Genomic DNA, 24525 nt, shown 5'->3' on the forward strand with positions numbered 1-24525 from the left:
TAAAGCAACATGTCGTCTGCATAGAGTGATATTTTTTCTGTAACATTTCCTATGCGTAAGCCCTCAATTGCCTCATTTGCCCTTATACGCACAGCTAGGGGTTCACTGGCCAGGGCAAACAACATTGGGGAGAGAGGACACCCCTGGCGAGTACCTCTTTCCAGAGGTATGTCCTCTGTGAGCCTGCCATAGACTAGAATCTTAGCTCGTGGGCAGGCATACAACAGCTGTACCCAGTTTCTATATCTAAGACCAAAGCCATATCGATTCAGTACTTCCCAAAGGTATTGCCACTGGACGATATCAAAGGCTTTGGCTGTGTCCAATGCCACTACTATTCCCAGGGTTCACATGTGGAATAGACAGGTTAGTGAATAAGCGCCTTATATTGATATCTGTGGCTTTGGAGGGCATAAAGCCTGTTTGATCTGGGTGGATCAGCTCCGGTATAACTAGTTTGAGTCTATTGGCTAAGATTTTAGCAAATATCTTGATATCAGAATTTAATAGAGATATAGGCCAGTATGACTTTTTTTTTTACTCATTTTTGTCTCCTTTGTCATACCAGGCTGCTGTCCTGTATAGCTTGCATTGTGAATACTTCTCTGTTAGAAGCAAGTCTATATCTCGCTGTGCTATCTGCATACCCAGTTCGGTTTCATCAGATTGTGCTAGAGTTAAGTCTGCCTCTGCCTTAGCTAGCACATCCTGTGCAAGGGAGATGGTTGAATCATACTCCTGCCGGGCGAATTTAATTAGGCAGATGTAGGTACCCCTGATAAAAGCCTTTCCGGCATCCCAGACTATTTGAGCCTCTGCCGTACCTTGGTTAACATCCCAGTATTGTGTTAGTTGGGGAAAAGCCTGTTCCTCTACTTTGGGATTCACTATCCATTTTGCGGGAAGTCTCCAATGGCTTGGAGGGTTGCTATTGGGCCTACTTAAAGATAATAGTAAAGGGGCATGATCGGAACACATCCTGGTCAAAAACTCAATTTCAGTCACTTGTGGTAATATGTCTCTCAGCCCTAGACATAGATCAATACGAGACATTGCCGAAGAGGCCACGGTATAGCATGAATATTGTTTACGCTGAGGGTGTTTCCACCTCCAGATGTCAACCAGCCCTGTGGCCTCCGCCCAGTTAGCAAATGTTCTAGTGTCATGAGTAGAGGGATGTAGCCTATCCATAGCTGAATCCATGACTAGGTTGAAATCGCCCATCCAAAGCGTGGGGAAGTTTCCCAATACCGCCACCTTCTGTAGGATCTTGTTCAAAATTTGAATATCTACCGGTGGGGGAAGATAGACATTAACAATTATATATTAGGTACCTGCAATTTGGCCTTTTAAAATTATATACCTGCCCCATCTGTTTGAGACAAGTGCCTCGAAATGGAAGTTTAGAGATTTTCTAATAAAATGGCAACTCCCCTGGAGTAGGTAGAAAAATCGGCATGACAAACTGCAGCAGTCCACTTTGCTGAAGGGCCCGGACCCTCTGTCCGACTAGGTGGGTTTCCTGCATAAGTATAAGGTCTGCCCCTGACTTTCGAACAGTATCTAGTACCGTTTGACCTTGTCATTAATCCCATGCACATTCTAGGATAAAACTTTTAGGCCGTGTTGAGCCATTCCGAAAACCTGGATATTATAGTACACAAAAGGGTAAAAGGGAGAGCCCTTTGGGATCCCTCATACCTAAGCAAAGGAGGTGCCTTTAGTAAGCATGGGTTATCAGCTGTTTGTCCTTGCCTCACCAAGAGAGATGAAAGAAGAGAGAAAAGGGTAGAAATAAGAGAACATAGAATACACACCCCAACATCATACCCCCCACCTGGTATCCGCCACCCAACCTGGAGACACATTTTCCTTAAACAATACAGTCCCATAGGGGAACAGATAAACCGAACACAGGCAATTGAGCCCAAAAAATAAAGGGTGCTGTAATAATTTTGATGCACCACCAGGAACTCTATCCAATACATTGGAGGAGCTAAGTGGACAAAAAGGGGTATAAGTACACGGCCTGGTAGTAGTACAAAAATAGCAAGTAAATTTAACTTTTGGAAGCAAACTCCTCTTGGTAGTGAGAAACTGTGCTTGGCCCAGGATTTATGGCTCCAACTGGTTCCAGGCACACTTAAAATCCAGTGGTCTGGGGTTCTACTCCAGTGTTTGTTTAATTCCCAGGATGACAAATGAAAAGTAGTGTGCCCTCTTTAAAGTGAATTGCACAATATTCCTGCGGGAAATTATGTCAAGAATTGAGGGAAAACAGTCAGTGGCACTACTGCAAAGACCAAGGAGAATCACAACAATGCAAAATTCAAAGCAGGTATCCTTTCAATTCCTGTGCATTAATGCTGCTCTCTCTGCGGACTCCGGGGATTGCGGGGCCTTTGTTCAAGCCATTCCTGTGTCTGCTCCGGCCGTTCAAAAAAGTGAGCTCTGTCTCCTTCCATTACTTTAAGCTTAGCAGGGTATAGCATTGCATATTCCAAGCCGAGATCTCTGAGCTTGCGCTTGACTCCCATGTAAGATCTATGCTTTTTCTGCACTGTAGACAAGTAATCTGGGTAGAGGGATATTCTGGTACCTGCATATTGTAGGTCCCCCTTCCTTCTAGCCTCTCTCAGGGTGGCATCTCTGTCTCTGTAGTTGAGGAGCTTGATCAAAAATGCCCTTGGCGGAGCGCCAGGAGGGAGAGGTCTTAGTGGTACTCAATGTGCCCATTCTACCACAAATTGTGAAGAGAATATATCTTGGCCAAGTAACTCTTTAAGCCATTTTTCCGCAAATGGTTCAGGTTGGGTGCCTTCGGATCTTTCAGGGAGTCCCAACACTCTGATATTTGAGCGGCGCTGCCTGTTTTCCAGGTCATCCATGCAGTCCATCACTGTTTGGAGCTGCAGTTTAACCTGGTTTAGTTCGTGGGGTAGGTTAGCAGTGCGGTCTTCCACCCCCCCACTCTTTCCTCTAGTGCACCCGTTCTCTCCCGTATATTTTGAATGTCCTGCTTAATTAAGGAAAGATCAATTTTCAGCTCCTCAGTTTGCAGGGGTTGGTGCGGAGGGAGGGTCTGCAGTCTGTGGCTTTTCAGGGGCTGCAGAGAGTGGGGGAGATACACTTGGGGTGGGAGGAGAGGGTGAAACTGCCTCTTGACTGTTGCTGCGAGCGCATTTCTCCAGTCTTGAAGCTGCATCTGTTCTGAGTTTGTGTATTTTTCCCCATTTTCAAGGTGGTAGTATTGCTATTGCGGTGGTGGGCTTCCTGTAAGGTGGAGAGGATAGTTATGGGCCGGAGGGCCAGCATAGGCCGGGGTGCATTTGTCTGAAGGATTTAAATCAACTGTACAGCATACCCTTACCACAGTAAGGAATTACATCTTAGTACTGGAGAATGTAAGTTGAGCAGCTTTAGATGGGGTTGAATCAGGTTCAGTTCGTTTGCTCAGTGTGCAATAGTAATATTACATGGCAGTGACTTGCCTCATTATTGACTGCATATGGGGCACTAGCGTGGGTGCTTTCTGCACTACTTTCCCAGTAAGAGGGTGCCCCCGGGGTCCAGAAAACACTTACCCCCAGGGAAATCTTCAGCAGGGCACCTTGGCAGGCTGCTTGTGTTGGTGCAGGGCCGTGTGGTACTGTTCACGCCTCCGTCGCGGCCTAGACCAGGTCCGCGATTACGCGAGACACAGTAGGAAAGAGGTCCCTGCCCCATAGAGCTTACAATTGAAGTGGTTGCGTAACATACAGGCACAAATTGGAAGGTAAGAGTGCACCAGGTATGGGCATTTGCCATTAAGAGCAGGACTAGGCAAAACAGTGTTTTAGTGCTCCAGAAGGTAACAGCTGAGCTTTTTCTTAAAGAGAGTTAGTGAGTGTTCCGAACGGAAGGATTCAGGGATAGAGTTCCAGAGGTAAGGAGCAGCAAGATAGAAAGGTTTAAGCTGAGAGTGCGCAGTGGGTGTGGATGGTGTAAAAAGACAGAGGCTCTGAGAGGAGTGGAGTAGATGACCAGGAACGTGCAGGGAGGATTTTGTAAGCTATCCCTCTTCGGAGAGAGCAGGAGGATCATGGCAGCAGAGTTTAAGATTGATTGCAGGGGAAGAGAGGTGGGGGTCTGAGAGGCCGGTTAGTAGGAGACTGCAATAATCTAAGCGGGAAAGGATAAGGGCATGGATTAGTGTTTTAGCTATTACTTGTGAAAGAAAGGGGCGTATCTTGGCTATATTGCAGAGGAGAATTTGCATAAGGATAGAATGGTCGACAGTATCAAAAGCAGAGGAAAGGTTGAGGAGAATGAGGACTGAGTAGTGTCCTTTGGCCTTGGCAGCCTGGAGATCATTTGCCACTCTACATAAGGCTGTTTCAGTGTAGTGCATAGGCCGAAAACCAGACTGCATAGGGTCCAGCAGATTATGGGTGCAGAGGCAGTTAGTGACACGAGAAAAGACAAGACGTTCCAGGAGTTTAGAGGCTAGGGGCAGGAGAGAGACGGGATGGTAGTTAGATAGGCAGGACGGGTCCAGAGTAGCCTTTTTAAGAATGGGTTTGACACATGCTTGTTTAAATAGAGAGGGAAAAGTACCAGAAGCCAGAGAGGAATTGAATATGTGGGTAAGAGCTGGAGTAAGGGCAGGGGCACACTGTTTTAGTAGCGATGAGGGCATAGGATCCAGCGAGCAGGTAGTAGGCGGAGAGGAACGGAGAAGCCGAGAAACTTCAGCACTGTTACGAGATCAAAGGAGCTGAATACGGAAAGACGAGATTCTGGAAGGCTGAGATTACCGGTATGTGAAGGTTGGGAAAATTGTTTGCGGATGGAATCAACTTTGCTTTTGAAGAAGTCAGCAAAGTCCTGGGGTGTATGTTCAGATACAATGGTTTCATTAGGTGAAGGATGAAGTAGCGAGTTAAATATGGAAAATAATCGCCGTGGGTTTGATTTATTATTATTTATAAGTGTGTTATAGTATACTTGCTTGGCCTGGGATAGGGCAGTATTGAGACTCACCAAAAGAAATTTATAGTGGAGGAAATCAGCTTTCGCACGAGATTTCCTCCAAATGTGTTCAGCAGATCGTGCACAGGAACGCAGAAATCACGTCTGAGGGTTAAGCCAGGGACGGGGATTACGGGCACAACTGCGTTGCGGCTGCAGGGGGCATGGGTGTCTATTGGGGATGATAAAATAGAGTTGTAGGTATTTACCAGTTACTCAGGATCAGAGGAGGCACAGAAGGAGTAGAGGCTAGAGCTAAGAGAGTTAGAGAGAACAGTTATATTAACCCTTTGAGTGTTGCGAATCAGGGTTTTAGCCTGAGCGTTAGTAGAAGGAGACCCATGCGAGAGTGCCAGGGCTGAGAGGGGTCATCTATATGACAATTGAAATCGCCTAAAATAATTGCAGGGGTGTCAGAGCATAGAAAAAAAGAGAGCCAGGATTCTCCAGTAGGTCCTTCCAACGGACATGAGGGCACCCACTCTGTTTAGAAGAAGGGAGGTTCCGTTTAAATATTCGGAAAGGATTTTTTACTGTGAGAGCTGTGACGTTTTGGAATTCCCTCCCCAAATCAGTCGTACTGGCTGATACATTATATAGCTTTAAGAAGGGGCAGGGTGGCTTTTTAGCAAGTGAGGGAATACTAGGTTATGGGAGATAGCTCTTAGTACAAGTTGAACCAGGGACTGGTCCGACTGTTAGGCGGATTATATATAGGCATTATGGTTGAATGTGATGGACGTACGTCTTTTTTTCAACCTTACTATATTACTATGTTGCTACTATGTAAATGCAACTATTGGATATACCTGCTACTCTCAGATATTGAGGGGTGGTTTCATAGGCCCATTTAAAAAATATTTATTCCTAAGCTAAACATATATGATATACATTTATATTACATGTTATTGTATTACAGCAGTTTGCCATAGGTTCTTATGTGTCTACTCTATGGCAGGAGTAATTTTACCTTTAAGTGATACTGAAACTGAAAAACTACTCTTCAAAATATGAATGTACATTAAAAGTTACCTATATGTCATGTTGATCATTTTTCACTGATAGGTTTGCTTTTACTTGCTTTTACTTGAAGTCCCTAAACCTGACCGTTTTGCTAACATGACTGTCCCTTCTCAGCCTGTCAGTTACTGTATAGCTTCTAACAGACTCCTGCTGCACAAATGTGGCAGCCCCCTCATAGAGGGACATGGGGGGATCAGAACATGGGGGATCAGGTAATATAACAGCATTGAGGAAATACTTTTAAGGCAAAATTATAAATAGCATGCAAAGACAATGTTATAATAGATGTAAAAAAAAGTTAAACTTCTGGTCAGTATTTTTTTAAGGGAACATTTTTAGGGAGTACTATACAGACAGCTATCAAGGTTAAAGTATATTAAGTGATGTATGTAATGCCATAATAAGTGGACCAGCATCCTACAAAACAATTTAAATGTAATTTGGTTGATTAAAATGAAAAATCTTACCTGTTCATGCTCCTTTTCAGTAGGTGGATAGGCATAAGTGTAAAATGCCACAGGTTTTTTCTGCTTGTTCAGGCCATCGGCCAAGTACAGGGGTAGGGAACCTTGGCTCTCCAGCTGTGATAAAACTACAAATCCCAGCAAGCATTTTCCTTAATTAACCATGACTGTGGCTGTCAGACTCCTGCAATGCATTGTGGGACTGGTAGTTCCATAACAGCTGGAGAGCCAAGGTTCCCTACCCCTGGCCAAGTAGATCAATGCTGTTTGAATTATGGGAATGGCCAAAAAGAGTAGTAACCTGTAGCTTCCTCATAGCTGAATCATCTGAGCTTATATATCAGACCATACTGAGATCTTGTTGGTTTGCAGATTAACGCAAGTTTAATGCGCTTGTAACACGTTGTTAGTTGCAAGGCCAAATAAGCTCCTCTTTGCTACCTACTTTTCTGTTTTTTTAGGCTGTCACCCAAGTCTGGACTGAGATCAAAAATAGACCCTGAACTTTCAATATACAGATACCCAAACAGCCCCATGCAGGCCAAAATATAGTAACTATCTATTCCCACACCCCCCAACTGTCCCGGTTTTAATAGCGCATCCCGCTGTCCCGGATAGTTCAATGAATGTCCCACTTTTCGGGATGCTGCGTATGGGGCTCCTTGCGTGACGGTGACAGGTCCTTTTATAAGGTTGCGCCCCGTGAGTATTGACGTCACACGTACGCATGGGGCGCAACCTTATAAAAGGGCCTGTTGCCGCCGTATAAGAAGCCACATACAGAGAGGAGCCGCTGAAGAAGGAGGCACTGTGTACGGGGGGCACTGTGTATGGGGGGCACTGTGTATGGGGGGTACTGTGTATGGGGGTACTGTATATGGGGGCAGTTGGGGGTACTGTCTATGGGGGCACTTTTTATGGGGGGGTACTGTCTATGGGGGCAATTGGGGGCACTTTCTGTTGGGGGGTACTGTATATGGGGCAGTTGGGGGTACTGTCTATGGGGGCACTTTTTATGGGGGGTACTGTCTATGGGGGCACTGTGTATGGGGATACTGTCTAAGGGGGCAATTTGTGGGCACTGTGTATGGGGGGGTACTGTGTATGGGGGATACTGTCTATGGGGGGTACTGTCTATGGGGGCACTGTGTATGGGGGGGTATTGTCTATGGGGGCACTGTGTATGGGGGGTACTTTCTATGGGGGCACTGTGTATGGGGGGTCCTGTGTATGGGGGAACTGTCTATGGGGGGTACTGTGTATGGGGGCACTGTCTATGGGGGTACTGTCTATGGGGGCACTGTCTATGGGGGGCACTGTCTATGGGGGGTACTGTCTATGGGGGGTACTGTCTATGGAGGCACTGTGTATGGGGGCACTGTATATGGGGGCACTGTATATGGGGGCACTGTATATGGGGGCACTGTATATGGGGGCACTGTGTATGGGGGGTACTGTCTATGGGGGCACTGTGTATGGGGGGCACTGTGTATGGGGGGTACTGTCTATGGGGGCACTGTGTATTGGGGCAAAACTGGTACATAGTTATAACTCACTTATAATTGACTGCCTTCTCTCTATATTTGTATTTTATATGTAGGAGTTGCTATATTGTTTTCCTTAGGTAGTACAGTATGAGGGTATAGCACATTTGTGTCTGATCCCACCATTTCAACTATATAAAAGGAGTATTTTTTGAAAAAAAAATGGATGGGGTGTGGTCACAAAAGTGGGCATGGTCAAAAAATTTGCTGCGCTGCGCGCTCCAAATCTTTTTGTCCCTCTTTTCATTTTTCAAATGTTGGGAGGTATGTATTCCATCTTAAAGCAGCCCCTGTCAGAATCTACAGATTGCCAGTCTGGGCCTGCTGTCATCTTAACTGACAGGAAGAGAATATGCCAATTCACATGTATAACCAGTAGTATGCAATCTGTCTGACCTCGATGGTAACTTTAATGCTAGCCTGAGCATAGCCACCTTATGCAGGTTTACGGTTTTATGGCAGGCTGGAAAACATGAGACCACCAGAGCATAAAAGTAAACAATAAAAAATACACTAATAACCAATTATAAAAATCTAAAATCCATCTAAAAGTCTAATATAGACTAAAAAAAATAAAAAGTTTTAGATTTCACATGCTAGGAATCCTATTTTAAGACTAGTTTAAAGCTTCACTTCCTTTTGGTGTGAAACTAAAACTATACAATATAAATTATATCATATCTATTAAATAATTAATATAAAGTAATATAGAGATAAGAGTGTCCTAATCTTGCCTAACCTCACAAAAATATCCTTCTCTGTTTTCACGAGGAAATATTTGTTAATACCAACCTAGCTGTTTCCCCTGGTACTATACCTCCATATCCAAAGGGCAGTCTCTTGAACCCACTGCATAACTTAACAGTATGCTCTGCGGAAGAACCCACACTGCAGGTTAAAAACCTGTAAGTAGTAAATTCTGAATTTTGGAAAGAATGGTCAATCAAAGATATATTTATTTTGAACTAGTTCTCACCTTATTTCATAAAGCAGTGCACTCTCTTTTTGCTTCCCAATCAACACTAGCTTCACACATTCTTCTCTCAAGACCTCTTTCTACCTTTCCTGCAGGAATAGTGTTTGTTAGTTAAATAGACTTGTTTTATGCACTTCCTGCCCCTACCCTTTAGAGTTGCACTGACTCTCCCATGTGACACCCCAACAACCATCTAACTCCACCACTTACACTTACCACTACCACCACTTACTTGCTTATGTTTTCTGCAGCACCTCCCAATTGATCTGTCTTCCTCATAGACAAAACCCTGAAGTGTTTCTTACTGATAGGAGGCTCCCAGGGAATAATTTTAGGCACATTATACTTGTCTACTGAGATAAGTAAATCTATATTGTCTACTGAAATACGTAGACCTTTCTTTTTTTCTTCTTTGCAAAATAAAATGATTTCTTAAAACAACAAAGAAAAATTTAATTTAATAAAAGTGGGGTTTTTTTGTTTTTTTTTAAAACAGGAAACGCTAGTGATTACCCTTAGGATGCAATGTGTGAAACCCCGAAAATCTAGGAGCCAAAAAAACCTCACCCTGTTCAGCTCCAACCATTGCAGAAGCTTGTATTGCTCACAAAAGCAACCAGTACTAATCTATGTCATGCCTAACTGATTGAGAACCCAGCAACAATTACGAGTTTATAGTTCATTCTGTAAAAATGGAAGTTTTAAAGCAATATTGACACATTGTTGCAAAATGTTAATGTGGGCTCACTGAGATATCATAGACTTCAGTGTAACAGCTTCCCTAGTGGTCATAAATACATGGTTGCATAATTGACCAGACTATTGAGATGCCACTAACGGGTTTGGTAGTATATCCCTACCTCTGGCCCCAGGCCTTACTTTTACATTAGCCCTTAACCATGCCATTCTTAAGTGATTGGATGCTATAATGTGTCTGAGATCATTCTTTTGATTCTACAGAATCTTAAAAAGGATATACAGGATATTATCAAAATCTACATTGTACAGGAGAAATTAATTTTTGTTGCATTCCATTTTAGAGAGAGTGAGCCAATAATCCACATTCTTGGCATTCTACCAAAATACTGGAGTCCCAACTAGATCCCAGCATGATGCAGATATCACAGGGGACGATCAGATCTCCATGGCACCAAGTCTACCACTCAAGGTAAGACATGACCTGTGAGAATTTTAAGATTTAGAGGCATTTATCTACACCATGCATTGAATCTGCAAGCAAACACTTTTATTAACGGAATATGTATACTGTGTAAAGTTCAAAAGAAAACAGTGGGTCTCAGACAGAACAGGCTGAGCTTGTGTAATACACGTATAATGGGTGTGGCAGATCCTACTTTGAATAGCACTACAACTGCACAAGCAAACTTGCCCAATTTCTGTTCAGGAATTATAGTAAGGACAGGTAAAAGAAGGGATAGTAGCAGCATGGCTGTAATGTCTAGGATGTCAAAATGCCCAAGAAGCCACCAAAATTTTAATGCCAATGGCAAGTGTGTATTGCTTAAGAAATTTGATCTCTGATCTCTGATCCTAAGATTCCTAAACGTTCCTAAACCTTTGGATAATGGTCTGTTCTAAACACTTATTGAAACTGCACAAAAGTCAGGACCCCCTAGCATTATACAATAAAACAGTGATTTTTCTACACAACAGAATTAAAGAAAATGTCAAGCCAACTAAAACATCCTGTTAACCAAACCAGCTAGGAGTCAAAATTATTTTTTAATTATGTGAATAGTAAAAAAAATTAAGCAACAAGAGGTGAGAACCTTATTATCACATGGGGGGTGTACATTGGTTCATGAGAACAGGGAAAAAGTAGAAATTTTGAACACTTATTTTTCAGCTGTCTATACATCTGAGGAGCCAGCTAATGAAGGCTTCCCTTTTAATATGCCCAGTTCTAGTAATATAGCTACTGACGCATGGGTCACTCGGTAGGGAATTCAAAAGAGACTTGAACATGTAAAGGTAAACAAAGGTCCAGGACCAGATGGTATTCATCCCAGGGTATTAAACGAGCTTAGCGCTGTGATTGTCAAGCCTCTTCACAAATTTTTTTAGGATTCGTTGAGGTCTGGCATGGTGGCAAGACTCTGGCGAATTGCTAATGTGGTGCTGTTATTTAAAAGGGGATCCCGTTCTCAGCCTGAAAACTATAGGCCTGTTAGTCTGACATCAGTAGTAGGGAAGCTTTTGGAAGGGGTAATAAGGGATAGGGTACTTGAATACATTGCAGTTCACAATACTATAAGTTTGTTCCAGCATGGTTTTATGCGTAACAGATCTTGGCAGACTAATTTAGTCACCTTTTATGAGGAGGTAAGCAAGAACCTCAATGCTGGAATGGCAGTTAATGTCATCTACTTGGACTTTGCAAAAGCGTTTGATACAGTACCTCACAGAAGGTTAATAATCAAATTGAGGAATATTGGCCTAGGACATAATATTTGTAATTGTATAGAGAACTGGCTAAAGGATAGATTACAAAGAGTGGTGTTAAAGGCACATTTTCTAATTGGACCAGTATTGTTAGTGGAGTACCGCAGGGGTCAGAGTCCTTGGTCCTTTGTTTTTAACTTGTTTATTAATGACCTGGCGGTGGGCATAGAAACTAAACTGTGCAAAACTATAAGTCCCATGCAGGATGTTTCTGCTTTACAGAGCGATTTGACAAAACTGGAAAACTTGGCAGCAAACTGGAAAATGTGGTTCAATGTGGACAAGTGCAAAGTTATGCACTTTGGTAGAAATAATATAAAAGCAAGCTATCTACTAAATGGTAGTTTGTTGGGGGTATCCTTAATGGAGAAGGATCTAGGGGTTTTTATAGATACAGGTATAGGACCTGTTATCCAGAATGCTTGGGACCAAGGGTTTTCCGGATAAGGGCTCTTTCCGTAATTTAGATCTTCATACCTTAAGTCTACTAAGAAATCAATAAAACATTAATTAAACCCAATAGGATTATTTTGCATCCAGTAAGGATTAATTATATCTTAGTTGGGATCAAATACAAAGCACTGTTTTATTTTTACAGAGAAAAAGGAAATCAATTTTAAAAATCTGAATTATTTGATTAAAATCGGGTCTATGGGAGACAGGCTTTCTGTAATTTGGAGCTTTCTGGATATCAGGTTTCCGGATAAGGAATCCCGTACCTGTAATAAGTTGTCTAATTCCTGGCAATGTCATTCGGTAGCTACTAAAGCAAATAAAGTGCTGTCTTGTATAAAAAAAAGCATTGACTCAAGGGATTAAAACATAATTTTACCTCTTTATAGGTCCCTGGTAAGGCCTCACCTTGAGTATGCAGCGCAGTTTTGGTCTCCAGTCCTTAAGAAGGATATTAATGAGCTGCAGAGAGTGCAGAGACGTGCAACTAAACTGGTAAAGGGGATGGAAGATTTAAACTATGAGGTTAGACTGTCGAGGTTGGGGTTGTTTTCTCTGGAAAAGAGGCGCTTGCAAGGGACATGATTACTCTGTATGCATATATTAGAGGGGATTATAGGCAGATGGGGGATGTTCATTTTTTCCATAAAAACAATCAACGCACCAGAGGCCACCCCTTTAGATTAGAGGAACAGAGCTTCCATTTAACCCTTTTACTGCCAGCTATTTTAGTCAAAGCGGAACTTGTATTGCCAGACAGTTTTTGAACATTTTGCACTGTTTCACTTTAGGGGCCTTTCCTCGGGGGGACTTTTAGTTTACCCAGGAAAACAATATATCGTTTTTTTCAGAACAACCTAAGCTTTCAAAATATAGAATAGAATTTTTGTGTAATTCCAATTCTGTAACAAGATATAGGCTTCTAAATGTCTAAAAATGCAAAAAAAAATCTAATTTTCCATAATATAAACACACATACTAGAAACAAAAATTATTTTATGCACGAATATACAACTGATTTGGAAAGTCCCATGTCTCCTGAACGTGCCAATACCAAATATATATAGTTTTATGGAGATTTGTCACTTGTATAGGTCAAAAACTCCCAGCAGTACAATACCAAATTTCCAAAGCACTGCTCCAGAAAGCTGCATACTTTAGATTTCAAGGACAAAATTTCCACTAACAGAAGGTTTATCCCAGAAAATTGTACATTTTTGGAAAGAACAGATTCTGGGGAATACAGAATAGGCAGAACTGTCTGTCTACTCCAAACTATCAAGTCGCAATGCTTTCCTAAAGTTATTGGTTTTTATCAAAATTTGTGATTTTTTTTAAAAATTGCTTCCAAAAAAAAAAGCTTCTAGTCTATAGTATCTTATCTCCTACAGGTCATAAAGTAACCAAATAAAACACGCTAAATATGAACGCCAGGGGTCCACTGAACAGTTTGATGCCCAATATGTATAGGTTTACCTAAGTATGTGGCATGTAGAGGCCCCAATGTGAACATACCTCCATATGATCAATCATTTCTGTTATTTCAGCTCCAGCAAAATCAACACATTTACATCATTTATGTGGGATAAAACTAGTAAAAAGTATGCTCACCCCAGTAAGTCATATATTTTTGGAAAGTACACATTCCCCCGATGGGTACCCATGTCTTTCTACTCCAAAGTACCAAGCCACACAGCTTTTCTAAATTTAGACATTTCCAAAAATTCCCTCAAAGCTTCCACTTCGCAGCATCTTATCTCCCACATAGTGTTAGGTACCAAGATAAAACACCCTAAATTTGAATGCCAGGGATCCACTGAACAGTTTGATGCCCAATATGTATAGGTTTACCTAAGTATGTGGCATGTAGGGGCCCCAATGGGAACATACCCCCATATGATGTATCATTTCAGCTCCTGCAAAATCAACACATTTACATCCTTTATGTGGGATAATGCTACAAAAAAAGTACACTCACCCCAGGAAGCCATATATTTTTGGAAAGTACACATCCCCCCGAATCTATAATGGGTAAACATTTCTTTTTGCTCCAAAGTACCAAGCTGTAAAGCTTTCCTAAGTTTGCAGATTTATATGACATTTAGAAAATCGCATAAAAATGTTGCAATTTGCCGCATTTATCTCTCACAATTTCTTGATAAAGATCAGATAAAGGCAAGTCACCCCAAATAGGAACACCAGAGGCCTACTGAACAGTTTGATGCCCAATATGCATAGATATACCAAAGTCTGCGGTATGTACTGACCCCAAAATGAAAATAGCGCATAAGGATTTCTCGCCTGCCAGCTCAGCTTTTGCACACAGAGCCCCCTGTCAGTGTATTATGTGCCGAAACTTCCCCTAACTATACAGAGACCCCCACAAAACCATATATTTTTGGAAAGTACACATTTTGATGAATTTAAAATAGGCAAAGTTATTTTTGTACACCAAAGTTACACCTGGCAAAGCTACGCTAAAAATAGATTAGGAACACTTATACAGGGATAAAATGCAATAAAACCACAAAAATTGTGCAAATCAGTGAAACAACAAAATAAGTCACATGACAGTGTAATTAGTGGTCAGAATATCTGATCCAATAGTCACGCTGTCAAAATAAACAGTTTTTAGGTAAAAGAAACTAAAAACAAAGTGGCAAAATGAAAAAAAAAACAACAAAAAAACAAAACAACAAAAAAACAAAACAAAAAAAAAACCAAAGTGTTTGTGTATACATGTGTGTACATGTGTAAAAGTTGTGTTATAGTGTGTAAGTGTGTATATGAGTGTAAATAAGTGTATAAAGTGTGAAAAATGAAAAAAAAAAAAAACTGCTAAAATGTGTGCTGTAAGTGTGTGTAAATGTATGTAAGTGTGTATAAATGTATGTAAGTGTGTGTGTAAGTGTGTAAATGCAAAAAAAAAAAAAGTCCTTAACTGTCCTGAAGACCCGATCGCCTCCTCTTCAGTGGGCCGGCGCTCCTGGGGGAAGGAGGAAGCAGTAGACGCGATGTGATCGCGTCTGCTGCTTCCTGGAGGGTCCTGCGAGCGATAGTCTTGCAGGACCCTCATGACAGCCCCCCTGGCACGTTGCTGCCGCTGCAGAGAGCTGCGTTTAAATGCCAACGACATATGGGACACGTCGTTGGCATTTAAGCCCTTTTACTGCCATGACGTATGCCATACGTCGTTGGCAGTAAAAGAGTTAAAGCAGCATAGGTGGTTTTTCACAGTGAGGGCAGTGAGGTTGTGGAATGCACTTCCTAGTGATGTGGTAATGGCAGATTCTGTTAATGACTTTAAGAGGGGCCTGGATGAGTTCTTGAACAATCAGAATATCCAAGGCTATTGTGATACTAATATCTACAGTTAATATTAATGTTTGTATATATAGTTATGTATGTGTTGGTATAGATTGGTAAGTATAGGTTGTATGTGCTGGGTTTACTTGGAAGGGTTGAACTTGACGGACTCTGGTCTTTTTTCAACCCTATGTAACTATGTAAATGATAGAACTGACAAGCAAACATACATCAGGACACTGGCTGCAAAGAAGACATATTTAATATTACAGGCTAGGAATAACGACTGTGTTAGTATTAGCAAACACATAATGACTACATTGTATTAGAACACATGATGTTGATAATTGTGAATTTTCAATAACTATGCATATATTATGCATGTGTTTTTTATCTTCCAGTCATGCTTAGTCATGCTGTTATTTATATATTTATTTTTATTGCGCAGCTACAAATATTCCAGTTTTGCCGCCTGTATTAATGTTCCAGTAATCTTAACTGCTTTTTTCACAATAGAACGGAAAGAAATCATAGCATACAAACAAGGATTTTTTAAAGGTAACATCTCACAAGAATTTGATTTCTGTATGAGTGAGTGAGCAGTAGACAACTAACAGTGCAAATTGGTGATTTGGAAATGCCAAAAGTCTTACCTTATTTGCAATTCTCTGAGGGTGAGGAGTTCAGTTTGGGATTTCTAGTGCCTGTTGCTCATTCAGAATGCACAACATACGCTCACTATTTTGCACTGGAAACTGGAGTCTAAGGTGTTTATGTTATACTTAGGGCCAGAATCTTGTCTCTAGAGGGGTGCCACAGTGTCTAATAGGACATGATGGCCAAATGCCAGCTGAGACATTTGCTGGGGATTGTGACAGGCAGAGGTATCCGTTACTTAGTAAAAGTGTCCCAAAATATGGTGCTGGAGCACACTGTTGCTCCATGGTGCAGTAGATCCTTATAAGACTTCCTGAGATGTTAGGCTAATTCCAGACAAGGCGTAGAGCGGATATTTTCAGCAAGCGGAAAAGCGCTTTGCATTGTCTCGTGTTTTTATGTGTATATCGGCTACATGTGCCTGCATCCGAGCGTATCTCATTCATTCGGGTGCAGGCACATGTAGGAGGCATACCTCCCAACATTTGAAAAACAAAAAGAGGGACAAAAAGATTTGGCGCGCGCAGCAAATTTTTTTGGCCACGCCCACTTTTGTGACCACGCCCCAATTAACACACCCCATTTTTTCTAAAAATACTCGTTGAAATGGTGGGATCAGATGCAAATGTGCTATACCCTCATACTGTACTACCTAAGGAAGCCCACAGAGCCCCCCCATACACAGTGCCCTTCATACACAGAGCCCCCCATGTACAGTACCCTTTATACACAGTACCCTTTATATACAGTACCCTTTATACACAGAGCCCCCCCATATACAGTACCCCCCATACACAGTACCCTTTATATACAGTACCCTTTATACACAGAGCCCCCCCCATATACAGTACCCCCCATACACAGTACCCTTTATACACAGAGCCCCCCCATATACAGTACCCCCCATACACAGTACCCTTTATACACAGAGCCCCCCCATATACAGTACCCCCCATACACAGTACCCTTTATACACAGAGCCCCCCCATATACAGTACCCCCCATACACAGTACCCTTTATATACAGTACCCTTTATACACAGTGCCCCCCATATACAGTACCCTTTATACACAGTACCCTTTATATACAGTACCCTTTATACACAGAGCCCCCCCATATACAGTACCCCCCATACACAGTACCCTTTATATACAGTACCCTTTATACACAGAGCCCCCCCATATACAGTACCCCCCATACACAGTACCCTTTATACACAGAGCCCCCCCATATACAGTACCCCCCATACACAGTACCCTTTATATACAGTACCCTTTATACACAGTGCCCCCCATATACAGTACCCCCCATACACAGTACCCTTTATATACAGTACCCTTTATACACAGAGCCCCCCCATATACAGTACCCCCCATACACAGTACCCTTTATATACAGTACCCTTTATACACAGAGCCCCCCCATACACAGTGCCCTTCATACACAGAGCCCCCCCATACACAGTGCCCCCCCATACACAGTACCCTTTATACACAGTGCCCCCCCATACACAGAGGCCCCCCATACACAGTGCCCCCCAAACACAGAGCCCCCCCAAACAGAGGCCCCCCATACACAGTGCCCCCCAAACACAGAGGCCCCCATACACAGAGGCCCCCCATACACAGAGGCCCCCATACACAGAGGCCCCCTAAACACAGAGGCCCCCCAAACACAGAGGCCCCCCAAACACAGGGCCCCCCAAACACAGGGCCCCCCAAACACAGGGCCCCGCCCCCCAAACACAGGGCCCCCAAACACAGGGCCCCCCAAACACAGGGCCCCCCAAACACAGGGCCCCAACAGGGCCCCAAACACAGGGCCCCCCAAACACAGGGCCCCCCAAACACAGAGGCCCCCCAAACACAGAGGCCCCCCAAACACAGGGCCCCCCAAACACAGAGGCCCCCCCCAAACACAGAGGCCCCCCCATACACAGAGGCCCCCCATACACAGAGGCCCCCCTAAACACAGAGGCCCCCCAAACACAGAGGCCCCCCCCAAACACAGAGGCCCCCCCCAAACACAGAGGCCCCCCCCAAACACAGAGCCCCCCCCATACACAGAGCCCCCCCATACACAGAGGCCCCCCATACACAGAGCCCCCATACGCGCTCCGACTCCTTGCGCTGCTTCTCTCATGTGGCTCCTTCTCCGGCGGTCCCTGGCCCTTTTATAAGGTTGCGCCCGTGTGTACGTGTGACGTCATTACGCACGGGCGCAACCTTATAAAAGGGCCAGGGACCACCGGAGAAGGAGCCACATGAGAGAAGCAGCGCAAGGAGTCGGAGCGCTCATCCCGCTGTCACGGATCCTTCTATGAATGTCCCGCATTTCCGTAATCTATTACGAAAATGCGGGACATTCAGGGAACTATCCGGGACAGCGGGACGAGCTATAGAAAGCGGGACTGTCCCGCTTAAAGCGGGACAGTTGGGGGGTATGAGGAGGTGTAGGGCGGAATTTTTAGCAAGCTTGCCGAAAATGTCCGCCCTACGCCTCGTCTGACATCAGCCTTAGCTGTGACTTTGTGGTAGCTTATCTCCCCATCTCACAGCAAGAACATATACACAGTGCTGTGAGGATAGGTAGCTAGAGAAAAAAATACAAATATAATGAGATAAAACACCTATGTGACAAGGATTCCTTACTTGCCTGGAAGAAAATTACACTTTTTACATAGCGAATAATTCACCATTTAAAATGTTATTCTTGAACCAACATATGTATTTTTTAGCTGTAATATTGGTGTGTAGGCAGCCATCTCAGTGCATTGTGCCTGAGTCTGAACTTTCTGAAAGGGCCAGCGCTACACATTTACTGCTTGCAGGCGCAAGCCGGACTTGTATTTGTACTTGTATTGAGTACTACTCTGATATCTAATGGGAGCTGCTATCTTGCTGCCTTCCCATTGTTCTGCTGATCGGCTGCAGAGAGAGGGGTGATATCAACTTGCAGCTTCAGCAGTAAAGTGTGACTGAAGTTTATCAGAGCACAGATCACATGGCTGTAGCACCCTGGCAAATGAAGAATATGGCTAACCTATGGCTAGCCCCATGTTAAATTTCAAAATTAAATATAAAAAAAAAAATCTGTGTTTTTGAAAAACAGATTTCAACGCAGAATTCTGCTGGAGAAGCTCTATTAACTGATGCGTATTGAAAAAAAAAAACATGTTTTCCCATGCCAGTATTCCTTTAATCTCAAACATGTCCTCTGCGCTTCTGTGCACTTCTGCTGTTTTTGTGGGATACTCTGTCAGAACTCCTTTTCCTATTATTTAAGAGCCAGTCTCTTTTCTCAAAATAGTTTTCTATTAGAACCTATTAACGTTCAAGTATAATTATCAATAAAGGAACACAAAGTTATTTGGTTTCCACCCTATGTAATTCTTTTTTGTCTCTTGCAGCTGGCTGAAAAAATGAAACCACTGATTGGTTGCTTTGGGTTACAGCTCTGGTGCAAATATGCCCAGTGTTTATAAATGACCCCCAATGTGGTTTATATTTGAAATACTGACAACAATGGTACTCTTGGTATTCTGACTTGTAAATATTTGAATCCTATTTAACCCCTTTGTGACTTAAGACCCTTCTGGGTATTCCCAGCCACAATATAAATGTTGCACTTGAAGCATACACATGAAGAGATTATACACAAGGTTCCAAAATTCTGTAGGGTGAAATGATGTAATGGACAATTTTCAAACAATACCTCCAGCTGTAGTTATTGTTACTGACTGCACAGCAAGTGTGGGAGCTGCTAAGCGAGTGTTGCATGTGATCTAAGTGTTGCATGTGAATTAAGTGTTTAGCAGGCGTTAAAAACAAAAAGGCGTTTGAAACTAAAAAGGCACTATACAAGGGATTGCACTGTAAGGGAGACTGTAAGTACCCAGTGGCAATATGAGTTCCAGTATGATTGCTGGTGTTACTCAGTGTGTATCTTGTCGCATGTATGTGATCCTGGAGAAGCAGTTCCATGCAGCATTTACTTGTGAGAGATGCAGGTGGGTTTTCCTCTTGGAATCTGAGGTGCAGAATCTAAGGGGGGAACTGGCAGCACTGAGGGCAGCTGCAAACATGGGGGAGAACAGGAGGCTCACTGAGCAACCACTGGCAGGGGCCGGTGTAGTGGGGGGTGGAGAAGGGACAGTGGAGGTTAATGAGGGAGACAGGTTTGTAACAGTTAAGAGGGGCAGTAGGGGACGGAAAGGCAGGGGGGCTGGTTCACAGCTTGTACAAACCAGCAGATTTGCTGCTTTAGGTGTAGATGCTGGGGAAGACAGCTCTGAGCTAGAATGTATGGAGCAGGCTGACTCTCAGAGCACCCTGGGAGCCAGCACCTCTAATACAGGTGGGGGGGAGTAGTGCTAGGAAGGGAAGGCTATAATTTTAGGGGATTCAATTATTAGAAAGGTGGATAGGGTAATTTGTCGCAAAGACCCTACATGCTGAACTGTGTGTTGCTTGCCTGGTGCTAGGGTTCGGCATGTGGTGGAACGAGTGGACAAATTGTTGGGGGGGGCTGGGGAAGACCCGGCGGTCTTGGTACACATGACAACGTTAGAGGAGGGGGGGGGAAGTCCTCAAGAACGATTTTAAAAAGCTAGGTGAGAAATTGAGGGCGAGGACTTCCAAGGTAATTTTCTCAGAGATATTACCTGTGCCACGAGCAACGTTAAGAAGGCAGCGGGAGCTTAGGGAGATTAATGCGTGTCTGAGAGGTTGGTACAGGGAGGAGGGCTTTGGGTTTCTCAAGAACTGGGCTGATTTCTCAATCGGCTACAGTCTCTTTGCCAGGGATGGGCTGCACCTCAATGATGATGGGGCAGCTGCTTTGGGGAAAAGATGGCTAGAGGGTTGGAGGAGATTTTAAACTAGGAGTGGGGGATGCAGCGGGTAATTCTGTAGTAGACAGGATAGATGAGGTAGTAGGCATAGTAAGGGAAAATGGGGGAGGAGACTTGCTTCGAGATACTAATAACGGCAGGGAGGCCCATAAGTTGTTTACACGTCATTCTCACGTTGGTACCAGTATTAAATGTATGTTTACCAATGCAAGGAGTCTGAGTAAAATGGGAGAGCTGGAGGTTGGTCTTCTTTTATTTTTAATGGTTTTTCAGTTATTTAGCTTTTTGTTCAGCAGCTCTCCATTTGGTATTTCAGCAGCTATCTGGTTGCTAGGGTCTTATTTATCCTAGCAACCAGGTAGTGGTTTAAACAAGAGATGGGAATATGAATAGTTAAGGGGCCTGCATGGAAAAATAAGTAATAAAAAATTACAAGAACTCAGGAACTATAAAAAAATTAATTAGGAAGACCAATTGCAAAGTTGCTCGGAATAGGCCATTATATAACATACTAAATGTTAACTTAAAAGTGAACCTCCCCTTTATATGTGTTTAAGTTAGTTTTCTAGAGAGAGAGGCAGTGGGTTACTGACATCCCAGGTACATTATATACAGTGAGACGTGTCTGTGTTTACAAAACCAGCATATTACATGCCATGAGAAGCAGTGGGTATGGATGGCAGATATTCTGGCCCTGGCAATATAACACTGGCACCAATACATAACATTGGCCCCACTGTAACTAGAAATTAACAAAACAATGACAAAAGTAAAAAAACAAAATAGTAAGTGCAAAAAACAACAAATATATAAAAGCACCATGAGCTTTTTCAGGGGGAAAGAGTTAACTCTAGCATTCATATGTTAGGGTAGAGGATAGGGATATTATAAATGTCAGATCAGGCAAAAAAACTATTTAATTTCAACTAGTGATTCAGCCTTTAGAACTGTATAGTGCCTGTGTATAGTACCTGTGTATAGCACCCATGTATAGTACCCGTGTATAGTACCCGCGTATAGTACCCGCGTATAGTACCCGCGTATAGTGCCCGCGTATAGTACCCGCATATAGTACCTGTGTATAGCACCTGTGGGAGTAGGATGAAATCTGCAGCAAAAGTTGAGAGTTGGTTCTCAGGTAAAGTTCACAGTCTGCAGATTCTTCTTTTCAGTCTTCATTTCTGCACTGCCTTCAGTTTGCAAAATTTCCCGATCCCTGTGCACATCTGTGCTTTGATTGGTCAATTTTACTGTCTGTCAAGAAAGCTGTGCTCTGATTGGAGAATCCACAAGAAGAAAGATCCAGTCGGAGCACAGCAGAATCGGCTTGCAAAAACAGAAGTTTTCCAGGACAATACAGAAACGGAGTGCGTTTTTTTTTTTTTTTTTTTTGGTTTGTTTTTTAAGGTGCCAAGCAGGTTTGGGGAGGCTTAGCCTCCCCTAGCCTTATTGAAAATCCACCTATGTCTGAAGCCATAGTACAGCCAGGACAGTAAATGGGAACAAGTTTATAAACTTGCTGCATGACAACTTTATGTCACAGGTTGTTGAGGAGCCAACCAGGAACCATGCTATATTGGATCTAGTGATCTCTAATGACCCAGAACGTATAGCAAATGTGCAAGTGGTTGAACCCATGGGTAATAGTGACCATAATGTTATTTCATTTGATGTTTGGTGCAGGAAACAAATTTACACTGGGGCAACAAAGACACTGAATTTTAGGAAGGCAAATTTTAGCTCCTTAAGGGAAGCGCTTCAGGGCATAGATTGGGGCATTATGTTTCTGATAAAAACACAGAGCAGAAACGGTTGTCATTTAAAATGATATTAAATCATTACTGTTCTCAATTTATTCCATTATTAAGAAAATGTAGAAGTGTTAAGAATCACCCTATGTGGCTTAACACTGAGGTAAAGAAGTTAATAGGGAAAAAAAGGAAAGCTTTTAAGAAATATAAGTCAGAGGGGACAGAAGCTGTGTTTAATGAATATAAACACTATAACAAGTGTTGTAAAACAGCAATCCGGAAGGCAAAGATATAAAAAATGAGGAGCGCATCGCGGCAGAGGCCAAGACTAACCCCAAAAAGTTTTTTAAGTATATTAATAGTAAAAAGATGCAGGTTGAGGGTGTGGCCCCATTGAGTTGTATGTATGTATGTATGAGTTGTTGTATGTATCAGGTATGGTACCTAGGGATTGAAAGAAGGCGAATGTCATTACTATATTTAAAAAGGGAAGTAAGATCTCAGCCTGGCAATTATAGGCCTATAAGTTTGACATCCGTGGTGGGCAAGTTATTTGAAGGCTTGTTAAGGGATCACATACAAAATTATGTACTGGAGAATGCCATTATGAGCAGTAATCCGCATGGCTTTATGAAGGACAGGTCATGTCAGACCAATTTAATTGCTTTTTATGATGAACATAGTAACATAGTAAGTTGGGTTGAAAAAAGACATACGTCCATCACGTTCAACCATAATGCCTATATTTAACCGCCTAACTTCTAGTTGATCCAGAGGAAGGCAAAAAACCCCATGAACCCCCTGAAGCCTCTCTAATTTGCAGCAGAGGGGAAAAAATTCCTTCCTGACTCCAAGATGGCAATCGAACCAGTCCCTGGATCAACTTGTACTAAGAGCTATCTCCCATAACCCTGTATTCCCTCACTTGCTCAGAATCCATCCAGCTCCTTCTTAAAGTTATATAATGTATCAGCCAGCACGACTGATTCGGGGAGGGAATTCCACAACTTCACAGCTCTCACAGTAAAAAATCCTTTCCGAGTATTTAAATGGAACCTCCCTTCTTCTAAACGCAGTGGGTGCCCTCGTGTCCGTTAGAAGGACCTACTGGTAAATAAAACATTAGAAAGGTTATTATATGATCCCCTTATATACTTATACATAGTTATCATGTCACCTCTTAAGCACCTCTTCTCCAGTGTAAACAGACCCAACTTGGCCAGTCTTTCTTCATAACTGAGACTTTCCATACCCTTTACCAGCTTAGTTGCCCTTCTCTGGACCCTCTCTAATTCAATCATGTCCCGTTTGAGCACTAGAGACCAGAACTGAACAGCATATTCTAGATGGTGCCTTACCAGTGCTCTGTAAAGGGGAAGAATAACACCCTCCTCCCGTGAATCTATACCCCTTTTAATACAGCTCAAAACCTTGTTTGCCCTTGCAGCTGCTGCCTGGCATTGCTTGCTAAAGCCAAGTTTATTATCTACCAGAATTCCAAGGTCCTTCTCCATTATGGATTTGCCTAGTGCAGTCCCATTAAGGGTATACGTGGCTTGCATATTTTTACATCCCAGGTGCATGACCTTACATTTATCCACATTGAATATCATCTGCCACTTAGCCGCCCAGATTGCCAGTTGGTCAAGATCCTGCTACAAGGATGCCACATCCTGGATAGAATTGACTGGTCTGCAGAGTTTTGTGTCATCTGCAAACACCGATACATTACTTATAATACCCTCCCCCAAGTCATTTATGAACAAGTTAAACAAAAGTGGACCCAGTACAGAACCCTGAGGCACCCCACTGAGAACCTTATTCCAAGTAGAGAATGTACCATTAACAACCACCATCTGTACCCAATCCTGTAGCCAGTTTTCTATCCATGTGCAAACGGCTTCACTAAGACCAATAGACCTTAGTTTAGAAAGCAGTCGTTTGTGGGGAACGGTATCAAATGCTTTGGCAAAATCCAAATAGATTATATCTACTGCATCCCCACTGTCCAGCTTCTTACTTACC

General features: G+C 42.8%; 1 protein-coding gene across 1 annotated transcript in view; it reads left to right on the forward strand.

Moving 5' to 3' along the window:
* Nucleotides 1–24525, forward strand: part of shroom3 (shroom family member 3) — a 135805-nt gene that overhangs the window by 47475 nt on the left and 63805 nt on the right. Inside the window, 1 exon segment of the mRNA XM_031903546.1 lies at nucleotides 10058–10185. Within this exon segment, the coding sequence (XP_031759406.1) occupies nucleotides 10127–10185 (59 nt within the window). The 5' untranslated portion in view covers nucleotides 10058–10126.

The sequence above is a fragment of the Xenopus tropicalis genome, chromosome 1 (assembly GCF_000004195.4).
Source record: "Xenopus tropicalis strain Nigerian chromosome 1, UCB_Xtro_10.0, whole genome shotgun sequence".
NCBI classification, from domain to species: Eukaryota; Metazoa; Chordata; class Amphibia; order Anura; family Pipidae; genus Xenopus; species Xenopus tropicalis.